General features: G+C 43.8%; 2 protein-coding genes across 3 annotated transcripts; one reads left to right on the forward strand and one right to left on the reverse strand.

Annotated features, from left to right (window-relative positions):
• Positions 1-3,178: 3,178 nt before the first annotated feature.
• Positions 3,179-20,348, forward strand: LOC146190798 (uncharacterized). 2 transcript variants are annotated; one of them, XM_084601178.1, is made up of 10 exons: positions 3,179-3,320; positions 3,706-3,763; positions 3,844-3,915; positions 5,283-5,430; positions 5,676-7,015; positions 9,236-9,449; positions 12,569-12,649; positions 13,240-13,410; positions 19,693-19,916; positions 19,996-20,348. In XM_084601178.1, the coding sequence occupies exons 1-10, from the start codon at positions 3,299-3,301 to the stop codon at positions 20,144-20,146; spliced, it is 2,481 nt and encodes an 826-aa protein (XP_084457304.1). In that variant the 5' UTR covers positions 3,179-3,298; the 3' UTR covers positions 20,147-20,348. The 2 variants fall into 2 exon arrangements, with proteins under 2 accessions (XP_084457304.1, XP_084457303.1); XM_084601177.1 differs by lacking the exons at positions 3,179-3,320; positions 3,706-3,763; positions 3,844-3,915 and adding an exon at positions 4,111-4,394.
• Positions 19,843-21,324, reverse strand: LOC146190799 (uncharacterized). Its single transcript, XM_084601181.1, has one exon. It carries the CDS (start codon positions 20,943-20,945, stop codon positions 20,352-20,354), a length of 594 nt encoding a protein of 197 aa, XP_084457307.1. The 5' UTR covers positions 20,946-21,324; the 3' UTR covers positions 19,843-20,351.
• Positions 21,325-21,340: the final 16 nt, after the last annotated feature.

The raw sequence follows: 21,340 nt of genomic DNA on the forward strand, positions 1-21,340 counted from the left end.
CGTCAGTGCACGTTGAAGACCCCTAGGCGGTCGACCACTACGGCATCCCTTTCTCTCTTTTCGCTTTCTCTCCAACCTTCCTTCCTTTCCTTTAAGTGCGGTTCAGGTGTTCGAAAAAGTGCGACAGGTACTGCGCTTTTCCTATCCTGTAAACCACTTATTATATAATAATTTGTTAACGGCAAAGGAAATGAGGATAGGGTTCTCCTCTGATGGGGCTGGGGCAAGTAGGTCACCGCCGCTTGCGGCGGGGGCTAGCCCGCCACCGAATTTTTATCTGTTGTAGGCCGTCATTGCACCCGCCACCGCTTCGGTGGTGGACGACGGCTGTTGTTGCGGCGCGCATCTTTCTCTCCCTCTTCCTTTTCTTTCTTCTCTATTTTCTCTTCTGTCTGCACGAGGCAGCAGAGGTGGCTCAGCTACAGAGCTAGTAGCAGGCCCGTGCATTTTCTTTTCCTTCGCCGGCAATGAAGAAGTTCCCGGCAATGAAGCGGCACACGAGCTATAACGATTTAGTTCTAAAATCCTAGTGATTTAAACAGAAGAAGCACTTTAGTAACGATCCTTGGCGTTGAAGACCATAAGGGGCCCTACTATCCCCTGATACATGGGTGCTTTGAGATTCTAGTCCAGATATCAAATTTCGAATGCCATTCGTATAGCCCGAAATATCTACTTCCGGGTAACCGTAGAACCGCCGGATAGCCAGAACCTGGATGAACGCGCGCAAACATATCCTGAAATAGTTCAGAATTATAGATAGCCTGAGTTGCTTTGGGACGTTAAACCACAAAACCAAACCAGATTAAACAGAAAACTACAGCCACCACCGGATAAGATACTGAGTAATATAGAAGCGACCGCATGGTGGCGACTGCAAGCTGGAAATTCTGTTAACACAGTATGGGCCTTTCACGTCCTACCAGGTGAACATGAAAGTGATATTTGTAAAGCATGTGGGGAGAGGGGTACCCTCGACCACATTATATGAGAATGCGTCAACTCCCCTGGAGTCGAGGAAGGGCCAAAGCCACGAAGAGACAAAATCTCTTTGTTAGCCTTTAGTTGCGGAGGCTCCAGTTGTTATCCATCCATCCATGCACATACGAAGCTGACCGGGCGTCCGATCCAGGAGTTCGTGCGGTGCCTTTCATTTCCCGCCTCCTCGAACACCGCACCAAACAGCAAACAGAAGCATACCCAGATGTTTAGCGTTAGTACAGCAGGCATCAGCGCGCCGTTTGAAATTTATTTACAGAATAGAAAAGGCGCAGTATCTGTCACAATTCTCCGCGGACACATGTACCACGCCGTAAAGATTTATTTATTTATAGGAAGGGAAAGGCGAGCTAACTGTCTCACTTGTTTTCTGTGGACACCGCAACCGCGCCGTTAGGGAAGGGAGGAAGGTGGGAGTGAAAGTGGAAAGAGAGAAAGAGGAGCCGTAGTGGAGGGCTACGGAGTAATTTCGACCACCTGGGGATCTTTAACGTGCGCTGACATCGCACAGCACACGGACGCCTCTTCGTTTCGCCTCCATCGAAACGCAGCCGCCGAGGTCGGGTTCGAACCCGGGTACTCCACGCCGTAAAGAAAGTGGGTGGGAGTGAAAGAAGAAAGGGAGTAGAAGTGCCGTAGTGGAGGTCTACGATCCACCGCGCTATAATGGCTTTCGCCTCATCGCACTTTAGTGGTCCAAAGTGCCCTCTATAATTTTTTTTTTTTTTTTTTTTGTAATACGGATTAAGCAAAGGGCCTAAAATGCAAAAAACGAAAATTAATAATAAGGGCGGGAGCTTTCGTTGTTGAAGCCGTCATGATAAAGGCTCTTCCGACGAAACGTAAACCCCTCGTAAGGATCGTGCACTGGACGGATGGCACAATAAATGCTATACTTTTTCGGATATAATAAAAAACACGAACTTGATGTTAATACTATCGTTTTTTATAAACTAAATGCTTCTATGAGGTATAAAATGTTCAATTGTTTTCGAGCGGACGTACTGGATAATCGCTGCTCATGTCGACATTCCTCACTATCTCTTGGGGCCCAGTAGATATCCTAGCATAGAGATACATAATCTCGATGGGGTTAGTGGTTGCGTCGTTGATTTTAGAGCTCTGAGGTGGCAAAATTAAAGTTTGAAGTCAAGCATGTATAGCGTCATCACGTTCTAAAAAGCTTAACTCGCGCGCAGGTGGTGAAGTATACACACACGCCGTAACATTCTGAAATTTGCTTCTGGCAAAAGTAAACGAAGGAGAAAAGAAAGCTATTGTCCAACGTCTATTATGGTTGCACACATTGGGAACTTCTAACGCCTGTTTTGTGCGCAATTAATATGGTAATTCTAATATCCCGAGCACACTTATGAAAGACCCTGATGAGATCCCTTAGATGCTTCGAGGCCGCGCTGACGTCGGAAAACAGAACTCGGCACAAGTTCGTTGAGGATAATACATGCGTCATCAAGACGACACGTTACCCTGAAAAAATCATCCAGGGAAATTCTGTGCATGTGCTGTGCTATCTTCGTATAGGTTAATACGTAACTGCGACAAAATGCAACGATGAACAAACAATTGAACGGTTCTCACCTTGAATTCAGCGTTGCCGTCGCCACTTAAAATTCGAAATTTGGAAATCGTTGTTTCATGATCCATGTCACTCTGTCTCGGCGGAGCACTGTAGCATATGTAGACGTACTTCTCTTCCGGGAAATCAGGGTCCAAAACAAAGCTCAGCAACCCACGTTCATCAGCCAGTGCATTTGTAGTTAAAATTTTGTTTGTTATGTTCAAGAATACGTGAGAATTCTTGCTACGGGTGGCATGCCGCAATTTCATCTGTATAATAATGCCTCTGTGTTCCCCCACGAGCACATTTCGGTCGTTTTGGGGCAAAGGGACGACGCTAACAGGGTGCCGGAGACCTGACAATACTTTCTCTAAGCTGTAGCACGGCCTCGACGCGCACATTTTGTTTGTAAGTAAGAGCAAAGCGCACAGAAACCACACAGGACACATCTTGAGGGCGAGCGCTAACTTTTGCGCCTGTAGTGTGGCTTGTCCGGAGAGCATATCGTCTGCTCCACTTCCCAGGAGCGAAAGCGTTCTGCAGCCAATCACTGCGCTCCAGAGCCTAGCCAATGAAAACGGCCCATTGCCGTGACGCGATTTCAAACCGAGAAAGGCGGCTTGCGCCAGGCTGCGCGCTGGCTGTGGGCATCGAGCTTTTGTTTCTTTCGTACTTGATTTTGCTATTCTGTTGCTTAGAGATACGTTGCATCTTACTACCATGAAACCGAAGAATCAGAAAGGTGAGCTCTGCAATGTTCAGTCACGCTGAACACCTTGCTTCTATTGTTTGGTTTTGGAGGGTCTCGTGGGAGCCGGATCCGGCACGCACGTTGCTGCGCATTTTTATTTGTTGTATTTGCATTTGTTAAACTTTTGTTTAACGGCTACCCACCCTTGTTTTTTCCTTGCTGTTTTTGCAACTGGCATTAAATGTGGGCGACTAATGAGACGAGTTTTAACTGTCGTTTGCGTTCGGCACGTTGACTTGTGCTGCATGTAATTTGTGGTCGTTTCTTCGCGCCATCATTCTATGCAGCGTTATCAACGGAAGTTTCCGTGAACATGAACGCGTACGAAAAGATATTTTCGGTTTTGCAGCCAAATTTATTTGTTTTTGATCTTCAGAGTCGCCTAAAAAGGCCTTGTCGGCATGGGAACGGCGACGCCTGTACTCAAACAAGCTGTAGGTATTTGGTATTTACAAGCAGCACGGTTAGTGGCGTACATAAGTAGCTGCGACTGTTAATGAATTCACTTTTTCAGGCGAGAGAAGACCTTACAGCACACTCCCTCTGCTGGGCCATCCCGCTCGAAGGGAAGCGGTACTCCTGCAAGGTAATAATGTCGATATCAGTTTAGGGATTTTGCTGTACTAGACGACGGTTGATCCGAATTACTCATCACTTTCTGTCTGCAGGTCCGGCGGCCGCCAAGAAATAAACCTTCGCGTCATATCTTCTGCCTTCATTCAGTGATTTAGCGCGCTGTGGGTGCGAAACTACTCAAAATCGATGCGTAGTTACGTAGCGTTCTTGCTGTTATATTAGCGTTACTTATAACTTGCCGGAATTGTCGGTCGTAGCCTACGGAAGTGTTGATTTTTTTACCCGTAACCCGCGCTTTTCATTCACTCGCGACACAATGTCGTTAGCCGATTTTCTGGACTTAGCGGGCTTCTTGGACTTCGTCGAGTTCGCATTTCGCGTGGACGATCTGATCCACGATGATGTCTATAGTTTTCCTTGGCGGGAAACGTACGGATCGGAGGACTCCGGAGAAGAGACGTCTTCCTACGATTCTGAGGTTTCAGAGAGGTAGCTGCTCTTGCCGACAGATTGCAACTGACATAATTAACTACGCTGCAACTTCCATGCGAACGCATCGTTGCCGCGTGCCCTAATCGACTGCGCTTTCTAAATTAATTAGTCATTGCAGAAATAGTGAATGGCGCCAGTTTCGGTTCGACCTTTTGTTCATTATGATTACCGAGTCCCTGTACTACATGGCAAGCCCGAGAACGAGTTGTATCATATTTTCTGCAAACCAGAATAGGCGGCATATGTGAATATACACGCTCCCACTTTATTCTAAAAAGAACAAATATCACGCGCTATGCCTGTACTTCCTAACACGTCGACATGAACTATGCAGCCAGAATGTATTGTGGATTGATGAAAATGAATGAGGCCTTTCATTATCAATACATTACAGAAAAGGAAAATGTTACGTGTGAGTCTTCTACTCGTTAAATTACCTTTGTTATATGAAACTTAGCGGTTCCAAAACGTCTGAGGGCGTGCTGTTCAAAGTTAGCACAACTGGTTTTTGAAGAAGCATAGGCTGGATCACTGCCTTGCTTGCATATTAGTGTCACCTGCTGTGCTGTCCTGAGGATAGAAACTTTGCTTCACACAGCAGCATCTGCTTTCTGCATGGACTTAAGAGAATGCTTTAGTGGTGTGCATCTTCATACTTTAGCATGTGCACTGCTGTCCTTAAGCTACACAGCACTGGAATATGCCTAAGTAGCTAGCAGTCTCCCAGTGCCTGTGAATTTATTTGATGGGGCTGTAAAGGAAGAAAAAAAAAAAGCATCCTGTCATTGGTATAAGTATTGAAAATGTTGATGCTGGTCTAACTTTAGCCAGCTGTTTTATTTTTCTTCATGCTGAACCTTTTGCTTTTTTTTTTTTCTCTCTCAGAACGAGTCCCGAAAAGAAGAAACATCTGCCACAGTCTGCATCGCAAAACAAATCGGTGAAGTTGGCACTCCCTGTTGCTGCTTCAAGTTCGACTCAGCGCACTTTAGCATCTACAAAGTTGCAAGGAATTTCGAAACGGAAACCGGGGGTGAGAAATGAAGTTCATGATGCTCAGTCTTTCCATATCACTCTGTCTATTAGATAGTTTCGCACTTTGGTCTCATTTTTGTCATGTTTTGTTTTATTTTTTACTGTCACTGTCTTGTAATTTATGATATGGTGAAAGTTATGGCTTTTTTTTTTTTGCCACATCCTGTATTTTTGTTCAGTAAATCAACTAGCATAGTTTTGATTCATGGTAGATTGATGTGCAACATAGATGTCACATTACAGGGATCTCCGCACTTGGGCAAGAAACAGAAGCCCAAAGAAACAGGAAATCAAACATCTTCCAGCAGATCTGTGACATCCTTGCCATCGACGTCTAAAGCAACCTCCAAGTTTGCAGTTAAGAGCCAGGCACCTGCTACTAAAGCTGCTGCCGGAACTGGTGCAAGAACTGAATGTGGAAGCTCTTTTAAAAAGCCCCAGGCCATTGCAAGAGGTACCAAAGTTTCTGCGTTGGTGAAGTCTCCTAAACAATCAAAGCAGACCCTCAGAGCCAGAGTTCCCCCAGTGCAGAAGGCCCAAAATGCCAGAAGATCATTGGGTAAAAAGTCAGCAACCTCTACACAACGGACACAAGCGAAGGTTCAGGTTGCTAAAAAGCCACGTGGCCGTCCATCTCTGGCACAAGCCAAAGCTCAGGCAGCTAAAATTACTCTGGAAAGAAAATCGACAACTCAAAAGCAGGCAAAACTTTCAATCTCCCGAAAATCACTGGGCAGAACATCTGCGGTCAAGCCTTGCCCTGTTGTCAAATCACCTGTGAGGAATCTGTCAACAGTAGGAAGTGCCAGTTCTTCCAGGCATTCTGCGGTTAAGCAGGTGCTGAAAGGTGCCCCGAGTACAAAAGTCAACATCGCTAGAAAAAGTAATTTGAAAAGCAGCAGCAAGGCTCAAGACAAGACACCTTCTGGCACCTTGAAGCACGGGAGTGAGATGTGTTCCCCTCCAAAGTCAGGTGTGAAGCCCCAGTCACCGCCAAGTTCAAGCAGAGCCAAATTTGTGCCAAACTCAGCCAGGCATGTTGCTTGTTCGACTCCGTGTTCAGTGGTGATTCAGAAAACTGCCGCACGCTCGCCCAGCACAGCACCAAAGGCCACCAGCAGGAATTCTTCCTCTAACAGCTCTAGTGGGAGCACGCCCTTTCACACTGCTCACAGCATCTGCCTTTCAAGTTCCTCAGAAGCAAGCACTTCGTCGAGTGCAAAGAGCACGAAGATGTTTGCCGGTGAGACACCTTACCGGCAGAAGCGTTCTTCTGCCTCATTCAAGTCAGCGACAGAGTCTCCAGCGAAAAAAGCCAGTCCCCAAAAGACCGAGGTTCCTGTTGAAGGTGAAAGTGATGAGGAAGAACTGAACGGCACATTCACTATGGTAGAAAGCCCTATGGTGTCACCAAAGAGACCAAGCAGTCGTCTTAAGAAGCTGCCTCAGCCACATTCTTCCTGCTTACGTAAGGGCACAAGCACTTCCCTGGTCAAGAAGTCAGTGTCTTTTACTGTGCCTGGACGAAGGAGTGCAACACCCAAGAGGCTGCCAAAGACACCGAGGCGCAGCCGCACGTTGCAGTGAGTAACACTGTTAACATTTCTGTTGTCTGTTATTGGTTCCTCCATGAAAGTGCTCACTTGGCAGCACTCTAATTTTATGGGCAGTCATGTAGTGGAAACAATGTTTTAAAGCAAATATTTTTTTTACCTTAGTATTGAAGAAACATACAAACAAGTTTTCTTCAAGTTTCATTGATGTGCAAGATTGTAATGCCTCCAGCTTGCCAGCGTTGTAAGCTACCAGCTCTGTTTGGAAGTGTGCCAACTAAAGCTGGCCTCAGTGCTCCACCTGGGCATGCTTTGAAATCAGAGCTATTTAATATAATTTAATTACAATGATGACTAAACTCCTCACAGACTTCATGCTTTGACATTTCGGAGTGCTTAGTTCAAATTCGGACTGCTGGCTGGTATCATCTTTTGCAGCATTTAATCAATTCATGAGTACTCAGAATACGCAGAAAGGTTCCTCATGTGTCCCCTTAGCTGATTTGAGAACTTGTAGGTGGCTTCTCTGTCTGTTGGTTCTTAGAAGCTGGTATTGTAAGGTCCCTGCCTCAAGGTCCATAATTATCGCGTAGGAGTGTAACGCAGAAAACACGACACTCTGGTGCCAAAGTATCATAGCCAGTGTGTTGACGTGTTCTCCTTGTTACGTACTTGTGTGCTGTACGCTGTTGAAAATGATGCAAAACAAACAGGCCGGACAGGTCATCACTTTCATAAGTGGTACGGGTAAGGAACTGACTAGAGTTGCAGCTTGGCAAAGTGTTTGGAAATTCAGAACATTGGGTATTCTTTTACTGTGCACTGAATCTAAAATGCAAATGAGAGAATCTCTAACTTGCTCTGCAAATTGATCAAAACATACTTCCCACTTCAGTTATAGATGAATTCGCCTTCACCCTACCTTCTACTAGCCTCCTTAGTTAGCTCACATGATAGAACGACCGCACCGGAAAGGCGGTGGTCCCGGGTTTCTGGGACGAATTTTTCTTTAACTACAAAGTATTTTAGAAAGCTGTATAACTTTCCTTTGTAGCTGTAGGGCTGCACTTAGGTAGATGCCAATAAGTCTCCATTATGTAACATCTCCGGCACTTGATAATGGCTGCCATTTTTCTTGCTTTACTTCGAAAAATAATTTTTTACGAGCGATTCTCGATTCCTCCCGTACTGACTTCTTTCACAGTTGTCACCTTTTGTTTTTTGACATGCTTAATGTGTCACTGAGGATAAGCTAATGTTATGAATTAGGCAAGTTCGGATAGATGAATAGCTGTCCACCACATCTTTTTATTTCTCTGCAGTTTCAATGAGCAGCACTCTTAACACAGTGTAGGCCAGCTCCACCAACTCTATGTTGACCACTTAAACCATTCACACATCCTAATAATACTTGTCATTGCTGCATACTCCGATTTGATGGCGCATGCAGTCCTTGAGGCAGGAATCTATTTTATTGCTAGGCAAATGCAGGCATCTGCCAGCACTAAACTGGCCCTTGTAAGTAGTGTAGTCTGCTATCAGTGTATGTATACTGGAACTCGTATCTCCTGGATTAGACAATGCGGTGCTGCATGCAGTGTTCTATTACTGCCTCATAGACAGTTCATGCTGCCACAGTGAACGGATTTTCGAGAATAGTAACCTTCGGAGCATTGCAAGGGATCACTGTACATTTTTTAGTAATGTGAAGGATTGTTGTGCAGTCAGATACTGACGTTTGGTCTCCTTGTGTGCACTCTACTTGTGTTCATGAATACTTGCTCACCCTTCCTGCTTGTTGCTATTGCTTTATTGGGACATGGCCACTTTGTCAACACATTGCTCCAGAAGACTGAACGAGCATCGATATCTGTATATATGTGTATATATTGATAGCATAGAAGCACAAAGCAGTGTGTATCGGATGCGGCAGCACCTTTAACGCATTATTTTATGAAACTACTAAAGTTTTTTTATAATCATGCTGCCAAATTGTAATGGTACTTTTTGTTCTTTGCATTCATGGTGTCAGCCATCTGGAAGTACCTCTCCATTGGCCAGTACATGAAATTTGTGATGCAAGGAAAGATCATGTTTATTGTTCCCTGATATGTGCACTGTAGTTGAGCTTCCTACTGAGCACAGCAGAAAAGAGCACTAAGTAACTGCAGGTGTCTGTGTGAAGTATCCTTGGCATTTCAGAGGTCGTCGGTTATGTATTCAAGATTTACTTGCTCACTTATTTTTCAGTGAAACCCTGAAAGACTGGCTGGGTGCCCGAGGCTACAGCTTATCAGCCTTGCGGCAGTCCCATCAGGATAACATGGCAAAGCAGCAAACACCTCGGAAGCCACGGAGATCATCCGGCAAGCCTCTTCGAGCAGCCTTGAGGTCTTCGGAAAACCAAGCATTGGGTGCATCTCCAGTTCTCCAGAAGCCTGTAAAGCGTTCCTTAACGCCAGAGGTGAATGTCATAGTCTCTGCATTACTATCAACAGTGCATCCAGCAACTCTCAGGGCACATATTGTTATATTATTAAATTATTACGCAGTTATCATGCGGCATCGCAATGAGGTATCTGCATTAGGACATAAGCAGCATAAATTGTACCAGTCATTTTGTGTGCAGTGAACTGTAGTTTCGCGAATTTAGGCGCCCCTCGATTCTAAGCACTCCCTCTCTTCTCGCAAAAAAGAAAAAAGGAGAAACGTTTGCATGCGAATCTAAGCGTCCCATTTTTCAAGAAACTGTGTATCCAAGGCTGTCGAGTGCGTTTGCTCACTCTATCGTCGAACCAGAGCTGTCAGAATCCCGAGGTAATGCACCGTTCGTGGCGTTATCTCTGGCTTCATTTGTTATTCAGACACTATGTCACAGGTGACAGTGCAAAACACTGAAAACTGGCCGAAAGTCGCCCAGATAACTATCGGCACATGGTCACATGGGCCTGATATTATCAGCACTCGGCAGGTCTCACGGCGTTGCGCGCATGCGTTGCTTGTTTTGGTATCATTTGTCTGAGATTCGTAGCAGAAGCCGAACGAGCTTGTAAAGGGCTGCCTACAGCTTGAAGCTTAAGCAAACTGTAATTATGTTTGCTGAAGATTTTTGGCAAATACTATAAAACCCACGTATAATACGGGCCCGCATATAATACAGGTGTAATTTCGGGATGGCAAAAGCGGAAAAAAGTTTAATGAGAGTGAGGAAAGATCAACAAAAGTATTTGTTTGCACTACATTTTTGCGGTTGTCCCGTGATTCATATGCACCCGAAGGTGCATATGAATCGCCCATTCACATTAATATGAATGAATGCATATGCATTCCCGCACCAGGCATCGAAGAGTGCCGCGAACCTGATGAACCTTCATGTGCCGGCGTTGGTTTGCTCCCCTTCTCGTGCTGACAAGCTTGATTGGAGAACTTGTACACCGTGAGGAGGAGAACAGCTCACATTCTCCTGGCAATCGCGGAACCCACAGGGTCGTACTGTTCTAAAACCAGTGGGCACCTTCAGCTCGAACGAGGGACGACAGCGCACGAGCCATTGGCCATCACCCCCCCTCCCCCTCACTTTGGTCATTGCGATCGTGAAGAAAAGGGGTGCTTAAAATTGATTACGTACGTTAGAAACTGTGCAGCCCTGTAATTATTACTATATTCTTTTTGCACATACACTGTCTAGTGATTATCAGTGTGACATCGCGCAGTCTGTCTCTGCAGGCTATTACGCTTTGCAGCAACATGGTTGAATGCACTGATGATTGTTACCACAATTACAAAAACGGCATGCCTTACTACACAATTTTAATGCATACTTTTTTTCCGGAAAAATAAACCGTAAAGTACCATGCACGTTAGAGTCAGATAGGAAACTGAAAGAGTGCAAATATCGTCGCACCCATCATTGTTGCCATATTTATATGGTGAGGAAGCTGTTTGCTTGTATCGATAACAATGCCACGGATACTAGGAACATAGCTTAATGCAAAGTCAGTCCGGATTCGTGTCTGTGTTATACAAATTGCTGTGCTCACGCACTTCCCAATGGTGGTGGCAGAGGCAACAACAAAGGTCTACAATGAGTCGCTTAGTTCTCAGCTACTCACACCAAAAAGTAGGCTTGATCATGCGCTCTTGAAGTGTTCGCTGGATGGGCATGCGAGGCATGGGTCTTAGTCCCGTTGGCCATGGTGGAACATTCGTTTAAAAGGCCTAGCATCACGAATGCACTGGGTGGCACTGAGGACAATATGTCGTGGCCGGTTGAAAGTGACAAGGAGCTGTCAGAGAGCAGCGAGGAGTAAAATTCTAGGAATAAATTGTCCATTCGTCTTGCACAAGTTTTTAATTTTGCTTAATCAAAAATAATTTGTGTTCGCTGGATTTGCGTTAGAATCGGGGCCGCACTAGAATCGGTTAAGTAGTTAGTATGAGTGTTCGAGTAAATTAGTGAGGAGGTGGAACACATGAGCACCTTCCCCTTGCTTTGAGCTTCTAGTAGTGCCCCTCCCAACAAAACCGCTCCTGCCAAGATCATGTGTTGCTGCATGGGAACTGCCTGTCAAATATGAGAATTCATAATCACTGTAGGAGCTGGGGCCTATGCAGTTAAAGGAGCTTGTGCTATGGAAATCCTGAACTTGCATCTGTTTCAGCCAAAGGGAATGCTGCTTCTGTGAACATGAGTTGCTGGCCTAAAATATGACATGAGATTATGGTGGAAATGAAAAGATATTGCTTCATATACTACAGATCAAGCACTGCACGCTCAAAGAAAAGAGGCTTTACCATTTTAATTTGCCATTGAAAATCGCATAAAAGAGAACTGAGGCACCATCTTGCAGAGAAACCATTATTACTATCACTTAGTACCCCACATGACTACATCTCCGCAAATTATCATTGATTTTCTTAAGTATACAATGTTCTTTTTTGCTTCTAGGAGCACTTGTTATATTTTGCGCCTTCTGCAATGTGCCTTTAAATATAAACCACCTTTCCTTTTGCATCGTGAGTGGCATGCTTCCAGCTTGTCTCTAGATGGCACCACATGTTTTGAATTCTGTGAATGAAGCGGTGATATTGCACATTCGAACTTTCATCGACGAGACATATGTTACTGTGCCGTACAGCCTTGAGTTTGGAAACTGAAAAGGACGCTGCGCTAAAAATGTGCAGTTACTGCCTGGGGAGTGATACTTATATTTGTTTTCGGTGCATCTTTTTCTGTCAACCACTACTATTCGTCATCGCGGTTGCTGTTCATGGTTTCCAGCATCGGGCTACATAAAAATGGGCGCATGCACTGATCACAAAATTCTCTGTAAAAATTTTCTACGGCATTTCTACCAAAACCATTATGGAGTCTAATACTTTAGATGGCAATCTTTCCACTGCGGCGGAAAAAAAAGATATGATGCCGAAATTCCAGTGTTCTGTTCCTTTAAGCCTTCTGTTCTCAGACTTATTTATACAAATATGTGATGCTATTTCTTGGGCTAGGAAAGAAATCTGCAGTGTATTGCAATGCTAGTATGCAAATTGTTCTATAGTTTTTCTCTTTTATTTGTCTTTCAGACCAAAACTGACAATGTAATTGCATCAAAACATGCGAGTATACCATCTGTTCTGACAGATATTCAACAGTGCTTGGGCGAGGTAAGTTGGCAGCACATTTGGTACTCTAAGTGTTTGCAGATGTAACTTAGGAGCATCATAACTGATAATTGACTATTGGGTTAATGTGATTTACTATTCCCATTGTGACTTGGGCTATGAGGTATGCCATAGGTATGTGGGTAATTTTGACTGCCTGAGGTTTCTTAATGCACATAATGTGCTTTGATATTGTATATTACATGTGTGTTTTGCATTTCACCTTCGTCGAAACGTGGTCACCGTGGCCAGGAGTACCCTAGCCACTGAACTACCACAGCAAGTGACTTGCAATTATTATTGTCACTTCGTTGCAATAGGGTCTTGACAGTGAGCTGTGATAGCTCAGAATTCACTGTTTCTGCAGCTGTTTGTGACTCGTAAAATAGTACCCTCTTCCGCGGAAAAGAGGAACTTTGAAATTTCCTGAAAATTTCTAGCTTCCGCTCATGAAAAATTTGTTGCTGACGTGGTGGCATGGGATACGTCATAATCATACCCGCAAGTGAGATTGGAAATATGCACAGTGAAACACGCATTGGCGCTGCATTTGCCATTACAGTAGTGATTTACTTGTTCCTTTGTTTCGACAGCCAAACCCACCCGAGGACATTGAAACGTGGCTAGACCAGCTTGAAGAGCACGTGCCCAGTGTAACGGAATACTCAACCTATTGGTTGTGCCGCTGCCTCTGCTACAAAATGGCTGGTAATTTGACAGAAGCCATGAGGTCACTCTCAGCAGGACTGGAGTTTGTGACTACTGTAAGTTTATCGAGCGACTTTTATAGTTGTCGCAGTTGTCTAACGTAACATGAACTGCAACTGGGTATTACGTTTCAAGCCGATGCCAGTTAAACTTTAAACATGCAATGCAAAGCTAGTTTCGAACTCGCTTGCGCTGGGCTGAAAGTATGGATACAAAGGTGCAAGGAAACCGTTTTTGTAGCTGATACTGTAGAAAGGTGCGCAAATTGGAAAATGATGCAGTACTAAAAGCTAGCAACATAAATGATGGAAATAGTAGCATACTACATTGTGAAACGCATGAATTTTCCTTTAAAGGTGTTTAAAGGACAAAAGTTACCAAAAGTTCACTCATAAGCTTAGAATGCTTCTAAGCAAGGTTTTCATAAATCGTGGAATATTGTAAATTTATTAGGTGGGAGGAAGAGGAAAAATAATATTGATGACACTTTAATTACAAATATTTTGGGTAAAGAGAGACGGCAACTAACTAAAGATTTTAACGAATCATTTGCTTCTGTTACCAATCATTTAAGAGAAGGTAGCGCTCTAGGAACTGAGTTTATTTCTGAATTCAAGTATATATAATACTGGTTTTTAGCCTTTTCTAACATTGCTGTTAATTTATCCCTAGTCTGCCACAATTCCTGCTTTAACAGTAAATTATCTGGGTTCTTACAACTTTGCTAAGTTTTTTCTTTCAGGAAACTCATTTCCATTATCGCTTTGTTAATCCGTGTCTTATGAACCTTCCTTCTTTTAATGGTCACTTTTCTTTCAGCAGTCCTATAAAAGGAGCACAAAACAAACAAATTTCTTGTATGCCACCATATGGTCCTACTTTGAGAGTGTATTCCAGTTATATTCACTGATTAGAGCATCTAGTTTCTTATCCACAGTAGTAATAGTGCCATATAAACTGTGTATTTCAGAGTAGATAGAGGAAAACAAAGTTAGTGCTAAGAAGTAATGATCTGCCAGTTTTGCTGAACAACTCCAGCTATTGCTTTTTGGCAAGCCGTACGGATCATTAGGTGATCAATGCAAGGACGTGTGAGTTTAGTGTTACAAGATGTTCTTCTCGAGTAAAGTCTGATATTTTACTCTCTAAATGCTAAGATGAGGTTTAGGTAATCGACCACACAGTCTCTCTCCATGGAGGATAGTATATCAATATTGAAATCTATGGCTAAGATCAGGTCATCAAATTGCTGTGCTAAACGTGCATTCAGTTCATCTAAAAAAAAAGCCTTCACATTATTTGATGGTGGCCTATAGACAACACATATCACAATGCTTCCAGAAGCACTTTGAATTGCCAGAAGGAATATTTCTGCTTCATTCACATAAACCACTTTTCTATAGCATAGTCAAGAATCTCTGAACATAAATTACCAGCCCACTAACCCTTCTGTCTTCTTGACAAATACTGAACTGCTGGGAATGGTCTGTTTGAAAAGTTTCCACTTGGGAACTGTTTATGCTAGTTTCTCTTAAAATTACGATTATATTGATTTAAATATAAATGTAAAAAATCCCAGTGTTTCTTAATGCTTCTTATGTTAATTTGCACTAAATCGAGGGTAGCTTGAAGATTTTATGCAGTAGCACATTCCTGCCTACTTTAAAGCAGTCCTGGAACGAACTTACATATTGATGATCCATACTTATGCTAAATTCAGGAGTCTGTCTTCAGTCTCAATTTTGATCGAGTTTTTGCCGCCCTCTTTTCTCACGAAAATATGACCGTTGTGTGCCCACAGATACTTATAAGAGTTCCCTTTTGCCCATTTTTTCACAAGCCAGAGCAGTTTTTTGGCGTTTCTGGTCATGTTCTCATTGATATAAATATCCTGGGTGTTTTTTTTTTTTTCCTGGTGAAACCACTTACTGGTCCAAGCATCCCTAGTCTTTTGTGTCATGGATCTCGTAATGATTGGTGGCACATCATTTTTTGTTTTTAGTCTGTGAACTTGCTCAATCTCTTCTGCTTTTGATTCCAGCTATTTTTCCAGCTAGATCCACTAGGATTTCGTAGAGATTTTCATTTTGCTTTACACCATGGATCTCAATATTTCTTCACCCAGAGTATTCTTTCTAGTCGTGAATCATTGGCTTCACTTGTGCTGTTTCAGCCTTTTGCTCTTTCTGACTCAGTTCTAAGTTTGTACATTTCTCCTCAAGCATCTTTATCTCGTCCTGACTGTGTACAGTGTCAAGGATCTCATCGTATTGGGGACTTATATAGTTCAGCGAGCGTTCCATACTATCAATCTTTTTCTCTTGCTGTTCTAACTTGGCAAGGATGTCATAATGCATGATAGTCTGAACTTCATTTGCTTTTTCTAATCTTTTTAACCGATTCAATACATAATTTAGCTTCGTTGACTGCTTTCAGTAATGATCATTAATACCTTCATCCACATCACCCAAACAAGCTGGACTCTTCCAGTTATTGATATCACTTTCTGACATTGCTTTCAAACCCTGCTTAGTGAGGTCGGAACATATTCCGGTTTAGTAGACTTTTGCACATGCCACGCAGTTCATACCCTTACCTGAGAAAGTTTTCAAACAAGCGACGCATAACTGTGAGCCCGGCATTCATTTGTTCTTAAGATGCAGTCCAGCTAGGCACATATGCTATGGGTAAACTAAGAGGAAGGATAGGCAAACCCTTACCCATGAAAGCACAGAATGGGTGAGCTCTCGTTCAAGCACTACGCAGGACTGCAACGAAGCAAAGCTCCAAGGTTTCTTTTAAGCCTTCGGGGGTGGTGGTGGTGCTCGGTGATTCGTTGCTGTGTAGCTTCGACACGTGTACTGCCGCTCTTGCAGTACCAGCACTGATGCCACTAGCAGATAATGCTCTTGGGTGCATCCTACGTTGGCGTTCCCGGGTGTCGCACATGTGAAGCTGCTATCACATAAGCAGTATTCCAGGAAACATTCAGCCTACAAAGTACAGAATGAATAAGCTCTCATTCAAGCACTCCGCTGGACTGCCATAATCACCTACATGTTGAGCTCCAAGAAGCTGGCACTACTTTTATCATCAGCTGCATACAGTGCAGTTGATATCTGAAAAGGCAGTTATTTCCAATAAACAATGCAGCGTACCCAAGAAACTAGCTGCAATCATTGCTTACGAATAACTAATTGCAGAGCACCTTCAGTATCTACATACTAATATGGTTAAAAGAACTTGCCTCGAGACGAAACCTGCAAACACAACTGGGGCCTAGCGTCATGCTTAGACCGTTGCAACGGGTTTGCTCGCGTCAAATCAAAAACATGCAGCCTTTAGAACATGAAAAAAAATTGCTCAGAACTTGCTTTGCGGGGGTTGTTTTGCACGAAGCAGAACAGCCAAGCAGACGGCATTGCCTCGAGCAGCATGAGCACATGCTCGTTTCCTCCTTCGAGTACAGCCTGCAGTGCCGGGCAATTGGCACTCGCGCGATACTTTTAAAAAATTGGCCGACTGTACAATGGCTGCCATCATAGTGTTGCTCGTCATGTGAGCACTGCTCTACTTGATCAACTGTTTTATGCCTGAGAGGGCATAAAGGTCTACTTACACTTGCCAGTCGCGAAGGGCATGCTGTTCACCACATAGAGTAAAGCTAACTTATGTTCACGTCAGCTGAGCCGCTGATTGGTTTAACGGTTTGCGACCAGCAGTCGCAAAGCTGGAAAATCAAGCAGTGGTCGAACAGCCCGCTTTTAAACCAATCGGCTATTTTCGACAGTCGCTTTTCAACCAAAACGGCTGCGCGACCTTGGCGAGTCGCAAGTGAGAACGGGCCTTAGTTGCAGTCAATTTGGAGTAGTAAATTCACTCTCCAAACATGGCCTTACACTGATGATGAATTTAACAGGCCCATTAAATGGCTTTGAAAGTAGGCAGAGAATGCTTACATTTTGTGCCTATCTTATCTTGTGAGAGACACATGCATAGTCAGGAAAAGCATTGAACATTGCACAAAAAGGAATCAAATAAGGGATTTTGTAAATCAGGATAGAAAACTGCAATTATCAAAGGTGTTTGACCATAGAAATATAATATAATAATAATAATTGGTTCACAGGAAGGGAACAGCGCTGTATCTATCACACTTGATCTGTGGACACCTGAACCGCGCCATAAAAGAAGAGAGGGAGGTGGGAGTGAAAGTGGAAAGAGAGAAAGGGGAGCCGTAGTGAAGGGCTACGGAGTAATTTCGACCACCTGAAGATCTTTAACGTGCGCTGACATCGCACAGCACACGGACACCACTTCGTTTCTCCTCCATAGAAACACAGCCGCCGCGGTCGGGATCGAACCCGGACACTCCAGCACAGTAGTCGGGCGTCTTACCATTGCACCATCGCGGCGAGGAGAAATATGTTCCAAAACTCATTTGATTACTTTAGAGCCGTTCCAGAATGGCTTTTATGGCTTTCTGAGCTGTTCCAAAATGCTTTAGCCTGCTTCCACCTCGCACGAGGAAAACAACCAAGTTGGGCAGCATATTTTCGGTGGCCTGTATTTTTTTTTTTCTTTAACTCACTACAATGCATGAGTGACAAGGGGAATGGCAGAGTTGTTTAATTACCGATGGTTCTGTTGATGGGCTGGATCAAAAAATTTTGCAGGAGGATGGATGATAAATTTTTTGTCATGTTTAGTGCAAACCATTCTATTTTCAGATCATTGGTAATGAGAGTGCTGACACATATGTCGCAGTCACCTGTAATGCTAAAATGCAGAGAGTTAATATACCACATAGAAATGCCATAAAATTTGTTCAAAAGAAAAATGATACCCAGAAAGCAGGCTTAGTGGAAAATGACGTAAACAACAAACTACACCTAATGAAGCCAGTGATTAAGGAACGGAAATCATGTCATCTAGAGCGCTTCATTGAACCAAATGTTATGTTGCCTTTGTATTGGTCATGCTCGTTTACCACACAACTCTATTCTTGAAAAATATGATGCACATACATGTACATGCGACTTCTGCGGATATGTATTCACCACAAACTACATCTTGCTCTTTGTGCAAAACTTGAAAAACTAAGGGAAAAACATTTCCCACAGTTTTATGATGAATGCATGCCATTCTACCCTCTCTCAGGGCAAAATTCTCTTGTTCTAGTTTTCTTTTGTTTTTAAAAGCAAAGGCCTCACACCGTGTTTTAAAACAACTTTTAACTCCTGCCTGTTAAGCAAACATAAAAACAATGTTTGGCGCATGTTGGCGACAGAATTCAATCTCAAGGCATTCCAGGGGTCCTTAATTATTAATCAGCCAATTGTTTACTGTCTCTATTGTTTACTGGCTCTATTTGTCAAATTCTAGAATGGACGTGCATATATAAATGTTTCATGTTCTTGGTGAAATTGGCCTTCTAAGAAGTCGGGTGGAAAGCGGGTTAGATAGGATAAACTTACTTCTGCACAGTATAAGTTATGAATGCCTGCTTTGAGCTTGTACAGTCCTTTTGTGCCAAAGCCTTGGTTAGTGGTATATTTCAATAATGGTAGCAGTGGCAAGAAACCGCAGTGGACTGGAAATACCTCACTGCTATGCCGTAATCTTACCAGTACAGCTAGAGGTTTCTGTGTTGGTATTTAAACACTCGAAGGCAGGTGTGCGCTCCTGTCACGATTGACAGCGTAGCTAGTTGGCACCTCCTTATAATCTTCTGCAGAGGTTAGAAAATGAGTCATGCGAAACAGTAAATTTTATTGTAGCTAAGGCACAGACCCTGGAGCCGTGGAGCTTTTGTCTGCACTTTCATAAATGGCTACTGCTGTGCACCCGGACCTGAAGGAAGTTTAATTTTTTATCTTCAAGGTTCATTTTTGCGGCTCACAATGCATTGTATTCAACTTTTAGGCATGTTTGTCTGTACCATTCAAGTGGAACTTTGAAGAACAAAGTCAAATTTTAAAGCCTGTTGTGGGTTTAACAAATGCATTCAAGCACAGCATAGCTGCTAGCATTATGCCTAGCAGTGGTTTCACTATAATTTCGTGTTATTTCTGCTAGCATACTGTCCCAGTGGAATAGGTGAACCCGCTGATCACTGTACAGAAGCATTCCAGTTACATGCATTGAAGCTCAGTTCAATAATCATTGTGGTTTTGTATGTGCAGTGCGGCTTGACTGCCACTTGCAGCTCTGGGAGCTAAGTTTGTTCAGAAGCAACTTTTTTGCAATTCCTTTGTGTTTTTGGTGCTTTCAATTTACTTCGTTGTAATGCGAAGATTGTTATAGATATTTAAGCCACAGCTATCTTACACCAACAGGGTCACAGGGAACTGGCCGATGCCCTGGACAACTTTACAAAAAGGACATCAGAAAAAGAACCCAAAGCAGTGCATGACTCACCATCACCTTCACAAAAACGAAAAAGTAAGGCGAGTACAAGCCCGCGCAAGAAACGGAAGAATCTCGAAGTCGTGACAACAGGAAACATTTTTGACTCAACAATCATTGATTACAAAGTCTATGAAGAACCTAGCCTAAAACGGTAAGCAGCGAGTTTTCCACTCAGTCTTGGACTTGCTTGATGTAGGAGGAGAAATAACACAGAAAACACAATTCTGCAGGTTGTCAGCTGCAATTCATGGCAAGGAGTCTGCAAGTGTTGCTGTGATGACTCCCGTGCGAAGGTCTTCTCGACATTCCAAGCGTTTCTCCAGTGTTGTGTCTCCACGGAACTTGCTCTACAAATCGAACCCAGCACTGCAGGACGAGTAAGCACCAGCTGACAAGACACGAGTCACATGACAGGTGGTTTTAGTGCAGTGACCAAGACAGTACAGCACTGTCAGGTTTATCTTAAGAGTGCCTGCTGACGAATAAACTTTTCCCCGCACATGGTTTTGGAGGCTCAAAATGTAAACTATCACTGCAGTTCCAGAAACGTCTTCGGTGAATAAAGAGTGTGCTTACAGTGGCATTACTACTTCTCTCGCTTTTCTCTTTCGGGTGGCCTCGAAACGTCATGCGTCACTGGCCATTCGTGTAGTGCAAGTATTATAATGAGGAGAGAGATCACCATCAGGGCTGCCCCGCCTCCTCCTCCTTTTTTCATTTCCTCCCGTCGTAAGTAATCTTCGTACTTTTTCTTGCGAACCTGGTAGGAGTTAACGGCGTCGCCGTAGTGCTGCCTGTAAAACTCATCGAAGTTGTATATGGGAGTGCGACCACCCATAGGCGTTTGTCTCGGCGTTGGTCTTTCAGCGCGAAAGCTGGTCGCTCTTTGAGGCACCGTACCTAAGCTTTCGTCATATGTGGCGCGCAGAGACTCGTTTGAAAGCGTGTCGTACGCGGCAGTAATCTCTTGGAAGCGCTCGCTTGCTGCGCTGCACCCCTTGTTCTTATCCGGGTGGTGCCTCATAGAAAGCCTGTAGTAGGCCGCCTTGATTTCGTTCTGCTTTGCGTTTGGACTGACCTCTAGAACGTCGTAGAAGGATCTTTTTCCATCAGAAACTAGGCGCCTGCTCATCACCATGCAGCAAGTTGCCCGCGGGAATTTCACAATGCGAGCCCGCATCTTCGGCAGCTGCTACGATCTACGCGGTAAACATCTCGTAGACGAGGCATTCCGTCCTTTCACTGTGGATACTGCAGAACTAGCACTGGCCGTCGTGAACAGTTTGTGAAATTCGCACCACAGTTGCACAAGGTGCAAAACTGCTGTCAGAGTCCGAGTGAAGGTTATTGCAGTTACGATCGTCACGTTCCAACGTGCAAAACGAAACCTAAAATCCATAGCCGTTGGAAGAAACATTGGAAGCGCGCTGAGCGCGCGACGGCAGCGACTGGCGACGGCGCGACCGCTTCTGAGTGGTGTAGATATAGCAAAACAACACCAGTATTTTGCGATTCTTTACAATATTTATATAGCTTTTTCTTTTTTCTTAATTTGGTACAAACCCTTCCCCTCCC

This window comes from Amblyomma maculatum, chromosome 4, assembly GCF_055883805.1.
Source record: "Amblyomma maculatum isolate TAMU_Amacu chromosome 4, ASM5588380v1, whole genome shotgun sequence".
In the NCBI taxonomy this organism is placed as follows: domain Eukaryota; kingdom Metazoa; phylum Arthropoda; class Arachnida; order Ixodida; family Ixodidae; genus Amblyomma; species Amblyomma maculatum.